Genomic DNA, 10,793 nt, shown 5'->3' with positions numbered 1-10,793 from the left:
CACATTTGGGCCCCTAGAATGCCAGGGCAGTATAACTACCCCACAAGTGACCCCATTTTGGAAAGAAGAGACCCCAAGGTATTCGCTGATGGGCATAGTGAGTTCATGGAACTTTTTATTTTTTGTCACAAGTTAGTGGAATATGAGACTTTGTATGAAAAAAAAAAAAAAAAAAAATAAGCATTTTCCACTAACTTGTGACAAAAAATAAAAAATTCTAGGAACTCGCCATGCCCCTCACGGAATACCTTGGGGTGTCTTCTTTCCAAAATGGGGTCACTTGTGGGGTAGTTATACTGCCCTGGCATTTTCCAGGGGCCCTAATGTGTGGTAAGTAGGTAAATGACCTGTGAAATCCTAAAGGTGCTCTTTGGAATATGGGCCCCTTTGCCCACCTAGGCTGCAAAAAAGTGTCACACATGTGGTATCGCCGTATTCAGGAGAAGTTGGGGAATGTGTTTTGGGGTGTCATTTTACATATACCCATGCTGGGTGAGAGAAATATCTTGGCAAAAGACAACTTTTCCCATTTTTTTATACAAAGTTGGCATTTGACCAAGATATTTCTCTCACCCAGCATGGGTATATGTAAAATGACACCCCAAAACACATTCCCCAACTTCTCCTGAGTACGGCGATACCAGATGTGTGACACTTTTTTGCAGCCTAGATGCGCAAAGGTGCCCAAATTCCTTTTAGGAGGGCATTTTTAGACATTTGGATACCAGACTTCTTCTCACGCTTTGGGGCCCCTAGAATGCCAGGGCAGTATAAATACCCCACATGTGACCCCATTTTGGAAAGAAGACACCCCAAGGTATTCAATGAGGGGCATGGCGAGTTCATAGAAATTTTTTTTTTTTGGCACAAGTTAGCGGAAATTGATATTTTTAATTTTTTTCTCACAAAGTCTCCCGTTCCGCTAACTTGGGACAAAAGTTTCAATCTTTCATGGACTCAATATGCCCCTCACGGAATACCTGGGGGTGTCTTCTTTCCGAAATGGGGTCACATGTGGGGTATTTATACTGCCCTGGCATTCTAGGGGCCCTGAAGCGTGAGAAGAAGTCTGGAATATAAATGTCTAAAAAATTTTACGCATTTGGATTCCGTGAGGGGTATGGTGAGTTCATGTGAGATTTTATTTTTTGACACAAGTTAGTGGAATATGAGACTTTGTAAGAAAAAAAAAAATAAATTCTGCTAACTTGGGCCAAAAAAATATCTGAATGGAGCCTTACAGAGGGGTGATCAATGACAGGGGGGTGATCAATGACAGGGGGGTTGATCAATGACAGGGGGGGTGATCAGGGAGTCTATATGGGGTGATCACCACAATCATTGATCATGCCCCTGTAAGGCTTCATTCAGACGTCCGGATGCGTTTTGCGGATCCGATCCATCTATCAGTGCATCCGTAAAAATCATGCGGACATGTGAATGGAGCTTTACAGGGGGGTGATCAATGACAGGGGGGTGATCAATGACAGGGGGGTGATCAGGGAGTCTATATGGGGTGATCACCACAGTCATTGATCACGCCCCTGTAAGGCTTCATTCAGACGTCCGGATGCGTTTTGCGGATCCGATCCATCTATCAGTGCATCCGTAAAAATCATGCGGACATCTGAATGGAGCTTTACAGGGGGGTGATCAATGACAGGGGGGTGATCAATGACAGGGGGGTGATCAGGGAGTCTATATGAGGTGATCACCACAGTCATTGATCACGCCCCTGTAAGGCTTCATTCAGATGTCCGGATGCGTTTTGCGGATCGGATCCATCTATCAGTGCATCCGTAAAAATCATGCGGACATTTGAATGGAGCTTTACAGGGGGGTGATCAGGGAGTCTATATGGGGTGATCACCACAGTCATTGATCATGCCCCTGTAAGGCTTCATTCAGACGTCCGGATGCGTTTTACGGATCGGATCCATCTATCAGTGCATCCGTAAAAATCATGCGGACATCTGAATGGAGCTTTACAGGGGGGTGATCAGGGAGTCTATATGGGGTGATCACCACAGTCATTGATCATGCCCCTGTAAGGCTTCATTCAGACGTCCGGATGCGTTTTGCGGATCGGATCCATCTATCAGTGCATCCGTAAAAATCATGCGGACATCTGAATGGAGCTTTACAGGGGGGTGATCAATGACAGGGGGGTGATCAGGGAGTCTATATGGGGTGATCACCACAGTCATTGATCATGCCCCTGTAAGGCTTCATTCAGACGTCCGGATGCGTTTTGCGGATCGGATCCATCTATCAGTGCATCCGTAAAAATCATGCGGACATCTGAATGGAGCTTTACAGGGGGGTGATCAGGGAGTCTATATGGGGTGATCACCACAGTCATTGATCATGCCCCTGTAAGGCTTCATTCAGACGTCCGGATGCGTTTTGCGGATCGGATCCATCTATCAGTGCATCCGTAAAAATCATGCGGACGTCTGAATGGAGCTTTACAGGGGGTTGATCAATGACAGGGGTGTAATCAATGACAGGGGGGGTGATCAGGGAGTCTATATGGGGTGATAACCACAGTCATTGATCACGCCCCTGTAAGGCTTCATTCAGACGTCTGGATGCGTTTTGCGGATCCGATCCATCTATCAGTGGATCCGTAAAAATCATGCGGACATCTGAATGGAGCTTTACAGGGGGGTAATCAATGACAGGGGGGTGATCAATGACAGGGGGGTGATCAGGGAGTCTATATGGGGTGATCAGGGGTGATCAGGGGCTAATAAGGGGCTAATAAGGGGTTAATAAGTGACGGGGGGGGGGTGTAGTGTAGTGTAGTGGTGCTTGGTGGGACTTTGCTGAGCTACCTGTGTCCTCTGGTGGTCGATCCAAACAAATGGGACCACCAGAGGACCAGGTAGCAGGTATATTAGACGCTGTTATCAAAACAGCGTCTAATATACCTGTTAGGGGTTAAAAAAAACACATCTCCAGCCTGCCAGCGAACGATCGCCGCTGGCAGGCTGGAGATCAACTCTCTTACCTTCCGTTCCTGTGAGCGCGCGCGCCTGTGTGCGCGCGTTCACAGGAAATCTCGGCCATCGCGAGATGACGCATATATGCGTGACTCTGCGCAGGGCTGCCACCTCCGGAACGCGATCCTGCGTTAGGCGGTCCGGAGGTGGTTAATGTGCCCGCTGCATACAGGAATGTGCTTCATCACAAATCTTTTTGTGAAATTTGGCAAAGCAGTCAAATCTAATTTTTCATAACTTCACTCATCTCTAGTGCCAACGATCACTCAATGAACGAGCAAATGCTCTTTCATCGGGGGATTGCGTCTTTGAACTGGCACCTAAAATAATTATTTCTGTGGAGCAGATTGGCTTAATCTTGCCCAGGAACAAGGAAACTGTACGGAGACAATATTGCGTGTCCCCATACAGAGGAGATTTTTTTTTCCCATGTAAATGCTGCTCTTCTCTGTTTGATAATTCCTTTTACACTGCTCAATTGTGCAGACTATTGTCGGAAGGAAGTCCATCAAGGGGTCTGTTTCTTAGTTTTTGTTGCTTACAGCTTGCGAAGTGCCAATGGTCTGGTATGTCTAAAAATCCCTGGCCTAGATTTTCGTACTGCTGATTGGCAACAGAGCATCCACCTTGTTCCTTACTGGATATGCCCAGGGGATTGCGTTGCAGTTGAGCGGACTTCTACTCCTAAGTAAAGCTGTCCCTGATGCACACCAGGAGGACCAAGACATGCTTTGGTGAGTCATACCGCTGATGGGCTCAGAAACCCATATGGTTGCAGGAGTTAAAACCATCTACCCACTGCACTTTATAGAAGACCACCGCTGCCTCCAGTGGTAAAGTTTGGCCTTCAAGGGGTATTCCAGTTACAAAATGTTATCCTCTGTCCACAGGATAGGGGATAACAATTAGATTGGTAGGGGTCCTACCACTGGGACCCCCACCGATCATGAGAACGGGAGCCTCATAACCTGTGGAGTTCCCCCTGAAATTGACAGTGGCTGGTTGGAATCTATGCTGCCGATCCATTCATTACTCAACTATCTCTTGCACTCCCATAGAAATGGAGAGGCAGCGCACATTCCAACTAGCAGCTCCGTCAATTTCAAGGGGAGCTCCACAGGGTTTGGGGCCCTGTTCTCATGATCGCTGGGGGTCCCAGCGATATCCCCTATTTTGCCCCCCTTCCGTCCAGCCCAGCACTGTTCCTGCTTATCTCAACTATTCTCACATGCTACTTGGAATACATGGAGATTGATGAACTCAACATACAAACTCATCACCACTGTTTTACACTTAATACAGGTCTCGGATCTTTCACCCCACACTACAGATGTTTTAAGCAAAAACACCTTCCTTTCAAACACATCTTCAACATGGCCTTCTAGCGACTTTGGATGAACTGATGGAGATTCTAAACGTGCCTGTTCTAAATTCTCTCTCTCTTACTCTGCACTCACTTATGCCCTAAAATTATTATTATTTTTTAAAAACACCTTGATTAAAACAAACTTCTTACGTGGTGTGCGACACTTGTCCAACAAACCAGACCACCTAAAAAATACTGTTCTCTACAATATATAATACACTTCTTTCCTATTCTATCTCTGAACCTAAAGAATTATTTTATATTATTGCTTGGGAAACAGACATCCTTCTCAGCTGACCATATCAAATTACTCTTACTCTCCCCTAAAATCAGATTCAGATGTATGTGCATACAGTAGAATAGATTTCAGATATTAGCTAGATGGTATATGATACCAGCAAAAATACAGTGCATCGATAGATCCTACTCACTCATTCCAAATTTAAATCTGAAATTGGATTTTGTTATCACCTGTTGTGGTCCTGTCCCAAAGTAAATCGCTTTTGGATTTAAGTGGTCAAGAGTAGACAGTTAGGAATCTGTGTCACCTATTACTATAATAAACGCAGGCCCTCCTGCTATTGCTTCTCACTGAAACCATACCGAATACCTTAAAACTACTTCTATGTCCTATCATAACGGCTGCCAGAATTCTACTGGACTCTTCATGGAAATCGACCAGTTATCCTTCTTTATCTCTGTGGACTATGAAAGTCGACCAGATTTACGGATTGGAGATCTCCTACTGGGAATTCAGAAACCATAGTAAATTTAGTAAAATTTGGTCGTCTTAGTCCATGTTTACAGATTTGGTACATGAAGGAGTAATGCAGGAGGGTCCAGGTGGTGTATCCACATTATCTCTATTGTCACCATTTCTTTTCCTCAATACTATTACTGGATGCTATGGCCATAACTTCACCTCATCCACCTTCCCTTATCATTCCAGCCTATTTCTTCTCCCCCTCCTTTTCTTACCCAGTCAAACTATTACTGGTATCCAGAGCTTTGACGCAACAAGAAGGATATTCTCTTGCATTTCGATTTAGTCACATTGGAATTGTATTGTCCTTTGGCTGATTCTTTATTAAGACAACTGCAGATTTTATTCTATTGTTATATCTTTCTAATACAAAGAGATTTTTAAAAGAAAAAGTATTTATGTAGAACTGATTTACACAACTTCACAGTCTTAAGCACTTAGGTTTTCTTTAAAACTAGCGGTACACCATTACATCCCAAATTGGTACTATACACATCTTCCAATACCACCCAAAGTATTTTTTGCATCTAAAATGTGAGTGTAGGTGAAGTTAGCCTAAATCGCCATATATTAAATCATTTAGCTGATCTGGAGTTTTTAAGTTGTCAGACCTCTACATCCGTAAGAGGAACTCTATTTTCACCCCTACAACAGTGAGAGATTAGCAGCTTGAAATCACTTTGACAGTCTCTGTTACTCTATTGCATACCACAGGGAATTTTAATTCCAACCTGTGAAATTGTAATTGCTTCTCAAGAAGCACAAATGGATTGTGGGTAATGGCTACAGCCAAGCTCAATGTCAGAGTTGCCAGTTGCTGCCACATCACATATTACTTGCTGTTATTCATAAAATCACTCTCGCTTTCTTCACGTGGAGCTGAACCGAGAAGTAAAACTAAATTAACGCAGGCTGTCAAATGTTCAGAGATATGAAGACAGGGATGTGACAAGGGTGCGGCTTCTCAAAAGATACACCCCTCCTTATTATTAATCTCAAGCACCACCATATCTTTTAATTTTCCCGAACTGTCATTTGTGAAGAGCTGTTTAGAAAGTACAATGAGAGGAAATAAATGAGCACTTTGTGTTTAACCCAAGATGCACATTGTACGAAAACCACTGTAAGTAAAAACAGGTGTATGCACAGCAGCATAAGGAGTGTACCAATCTGTGGTAATTCTAATTCACATGTTTTATAAGAGTTACAAAAATCATTACCCTTTATTGCCAGGTCATGTACCAATTCACTTCCAAGGATCAAAATACATTTGAGCCTTCAACCAAACACATCAACATCTACAATCTAACTCCTAAAAGTCAAGTACCTCGAAGGAAGTGCCCTATGTGGACTCGTCATCGTCAGACAACTGGTGCATGCAAAAGAAATTTGGATATCCAATAACCCTTGGAGGAATCTTTTAGAGGTCCCGATTGTTGCTAATCAGCAAATGAGTTAGCATACAGAGTGAAATAACCTATGTCATCTGATGTAGCACTCCAGTCTATGATATAGTTTTTAGACTACCTGAAGATATATAATAGTTATCACCTGTTGAAAAAAAAGTAGATTAGTCAGACAATAAAAGATGTCCACTGCTGGTCTTCTGGTCCAAGTAAGTATTTTTCATTACTGCTTTGCTCCAGTTCGAGTTTCTTTGCAGTGATTTTATGGCAAGACCTCATTCACATGGTCACTCTAAAAGGTAAATGTTAAGTGGTATCTGCCACTTGAATTCAGGCAAGAATATGTTAAATCCTGTAATATGACCATTATTTTGATAACTTTTTTCATGACTAGACAATGTATGGTTTCTGGCACTTCACTTGAAGAGACTTTCCGCATTGCTGACATTTTTCTAAATGTTTAATCTTCATTCTTCATTTCTTAAACCAATGCATAGCTGTAGTTATTTCCTTCAATTTAGTCCTATAAGTCCTCTGTGTCATCTGATCTTACAGTCATAATTCCATCTGTCCTATACATTTTTTTAAACTTTTTTCCCCCCCCAGTAGGTTAGCAAAACATAAGATGACAGATGAAATTGTAGAATTAGACTACACAGCTTGTTTGTTGTCTGTTGCCATGGAGACATACACATATAATTCACTAAATGTCTTAATCTTTCATTCTAGATGAATTAGCAATACATGTAGTGCACATAGATTTAAGCATGGATGCTTAAATCAAAATGTCTGGGATAATGAGAAACATACTTTGTAAGGTAGGTCCAGATTTTTGGCTGGTACTGACCTTTTATTCCATACTTATTAACTGTGTACTTGTCAATCAGTTCCTGTAGATCATAACATCGATTCCTTGCAGTTCTGGGATGACCTGCTCCTTATCTTGAGATTAATTCACCTAGTTCTCTGTTTTCCTCTGACAGAATTCAAATCTGTTTCTGGCATAAAATATAAGGTATTGAGTCCCCACCTCAATATTGTGAGATCTACAGCCCAGACATGAACATGCAAGGATTATCAATCTCATTTCAATATACAACCTTCCAAGTATTAAACAATGAGTAAATACATTGCCGAAAACTTGATTCATATTCAAAGCATCAACACTATAACAGTGGTTGCAGTCCACAGACTTTAATTATCTGGAGGAAATAAGAGTGCACATCACTGCTATCTGTCTAATATGAAATGGTGCACAATTATCCAATCACATTGCTTTGTATATGAAGCAGTTAGACATACTGAAGGGTAACTCATGCACGGCCCAGAGATGCCATATCAAAGTGAAGAAAAATTAATCAGGGTTTGTGTTTTCTGGTTTGTGTGTTCTAGGATGGAGCATTTTCTTTTAACCTGCCTTTATTTCAATATATTTGAAAACACAGCTTTCCTAAGAAATTCTTGTGAATTAAAACCACACACTTCGTAGTCCATGGATATTTATTTGTGCACAGAAAAATTCTACAGTTTGCATGTTTCAGTCCTGATATCGTCATAACCATTCAGTCAAATCAACAATTCAAATGCAGCTATAAGACATAAGGGCATAGCTAAAGGAACAGGGTTATGCCTAGCACAGTTCTTGAGGGGGCAGTACATGACACAGGAATTCAATGAACACCAATAAGAGAGCCCCACCCCTTCAGGCCCTGCTCTAGGCAAAACATAGTATGAGTTTTTTTCAGAGCATTTATTTAATAAAACAATACAGCTAGAACACTACTGTAACTGTATGGTTCTGTTCACACCAAGGCTTGTGACAAAATCAGTTACATCCCAATAAGCAAAGTTTTGAGATTACCTTAAAGGAGTTCTCTGGGCCTTTACTTACTGTAAATTTAGCTAACCTATAGAAGGAAGAGAATTTCAGAAGTACTTAACCTCCTGGTGTGCCGCAGATTCCATGATCTCCAATGTGAATATGGGACCACCCAGCTAGGTGCAGGCTCTTCCGCTGAGGTCTCCACCAGATGTATTCCTGGTCTTCCTATTCAGCTGCATAATGTACATGCAGCTGAACAGCAAGAAACAGCAGCACGTCCGGTTGGGACTTCAGCGGAAGAGCCTGCATCCCCTGGGTGATCACAGCTGAGATCATTGAGCCAGTGGTATAATGGAAGAGTAAGTACTACTGGAACAACCTTCCACAGGTTAGCTGAAACACTGAATTTAGGTAAAGTCCCGGAGATCCCCTTTAACCTCCATATAGTGGAAAAAATGACTTGATATCTGCTTCTTAAATCTCTATTCAATTTCATTACAAGAATCTTTGCATACAAGGTCTAAGGCATTCATTACCAATAGAAAACACTTATATAAACAATTGCTGCACAAACCACTGCTCTTTACACAATTATAAAAAAAAAACTGAACATGCAATTTGAAAAAATAAAATAAAAATGAAGTCAGGAGAATATGAATGCTGACAGTAACACCATGATTGTGAGAACTGTAAAATAACTACTAGAATAATTAAAATATTCTAAAATCATGCATCCTTGGATTCTTCCTAAGATTATGTAAAATGGTGACAGCTAAACTTAACTGGTAGAAAGCAATGTTAAAGGATGGAAAAACAAAATACTCCATAAAAGCTTTGGTATCAGACTGTAGATATAACACAAACTATCACCTTTAGGCTGCATTCACACGTCCGTGCTGTGTTGCGGACCCGCAAATTGCAGATCCGCAACACACCAGCCCGTCACCCCTATAGAAATGCCTATTCTTGTCCGCAGCTGCGGACAAGAATAGGACATGCTCTATCTTTTTGCGGAGCTGCGGACCCAAAGATCGGGGCCGCGCTCCACAAATGCGGATAGCACACTGTGTGCTGTCCGCATCCATTCCATCCCCATAGAGAATGAATGGGTCCGCACCCGTTCCGCAAAATTGCGGAACGGATGCGGACCCATTTTGCGGACGTGTGAATGGAGCCTTATTCTGACTTTATAGAAAGGGATATCAGTATGAAATATATCTTGTGTACATATTGGTAAAACTCATTCTTGTAGTACATTTGGTCTTCTGACCGGTTATCAAAGAGTATGACTTTTCCTGAACAAAGAAATCCCCAAAACATATATTATATATGAGGATCAGGTCATATACTCTGTTCACCTCCTCAGCTATGAACAGTTCATACATGTCCAAGTACAAAATATATATATATAGCCCCGCTGTGAATGTTGTTAGATGGCAGGTTATACATTTTCTGTTTTTGACCAAATTTTATGATAACCAGTATACCAGTTGTCAATCATTTACAGAGGTGGGACCCAAATCTTCTCTAACTTTCAGCAATATTACAAATAGCCAGAAGGCTCCATGCACTCAGCAAACCTGTACAAGTGCACACACAGTCCCTATGGTCAGGAGGTCAAACTGGAAGCTATAATGCTGTCCAACGTTCACCATGATGAATCACAACTTGTTTTTTGCAGTTTATACACTTTAAAAGCTTTTATGTGTAAACATGCCTTCAGTTCTTGATTTAAAAATAGTCTGCTAGATTTGCTACCTGTACATATTGTATACTGACAATATGGCAAAATAATAAAATACGTTCTCCACTAAATACTATGGTTGACTGGTCAGAATCCATGTCTCCTGTAACTCCTCAAAAAGAACATTTTAATTTCCTAAAATTTCAATTTGATACAACTTTGCCCCTAGAAAAGCAATTAGGACAGCGAAGACAGCAACAAGAAAGTAGACAATCTTCATCTGCTCTTCTTTCTTTCCCCAAGACGTTTGTAGGAAGGCCTCGCTGCGCTCATCAGGGGGCTTCCCTCTTGAACTGGAACCATTGTTCAGCAATGACTTGCACTCCTGCAGAGAAAGTGATCAGCATGTTATATGCTTGCAAATGGACACATTCTATAATACACGAGCATTGATCTGCTGCCTTTTCAAAAAACAAATGTCAAAAAGGAGGCTGTGAATTTCTAATTGCACAACAGGTGCTGAAGCGCCATTATGGATATGTCAGCTAGCTAGAGAGGGCGTTCAGAAGATAGATGTACAAAGAGCATAATTCTTCAACGGAGTAAAGATGAAAACGATAATAGCAAATATAAATATTCTAGTCAACTATACTTATTCAGTTCAGTATTATAAAACATCTTATATGAATTCTCCCCAAAATCAACTCTGCATTTAATAGACAATCTGAGAGACCCTACAAATGGACG

The 10,793-nt window shown here is 41.6% G+C and overlaps 1 protein-coding gene across 3 annotated transcripts in view; it reads right to left on the bottom strand.

Annotated features, from left to right (window-relative positions):
- Window positions 1–9,576: 9,576 nt before the first annotated feature.
- The window catches only part of CDKAL1 (CDK5 regulatory subunit associated protein 1 like 1), a 963,682-nt gene continuing 962,465 nt past the window's right edge, over window positions 9,577–10,793 (bottom strand). For 2 of the 3 annotated variants that reach the window (XM_040432802.1, XM_040432801.1), the window contains one exon: window positions 9,577–10,431. In XM_040432802.1, the coding sequence (XP_040288736.1) occupies window positions 10,234–10,431 (198 nt within the window). In that variant the 3' untranslated portion in view covers window positions 9,577–10,233. The remainder of the gene's footprint in view (window positions 10,432–10,793) is intronic. The other variant, XM_040432800.1, reaches the window with a different exon arrangement.

Source organism: Bufo bufo, chromosome 5 (assembly GCF_905171765.1).
Source record: "Bufo bufo chromosome 5, aBufBuf1.1, whole genome shotgun sequence".
In the NCBI taxonomy this organism is placed as follows: Eukaryota; Metazoa; Chordata; class Amphibia; order Anura; family Bufonidae; genus Bufo; species Bufo bufo.
This window is presented reverse-complemented; position numbering and strand designations above follow the sequence as displayed.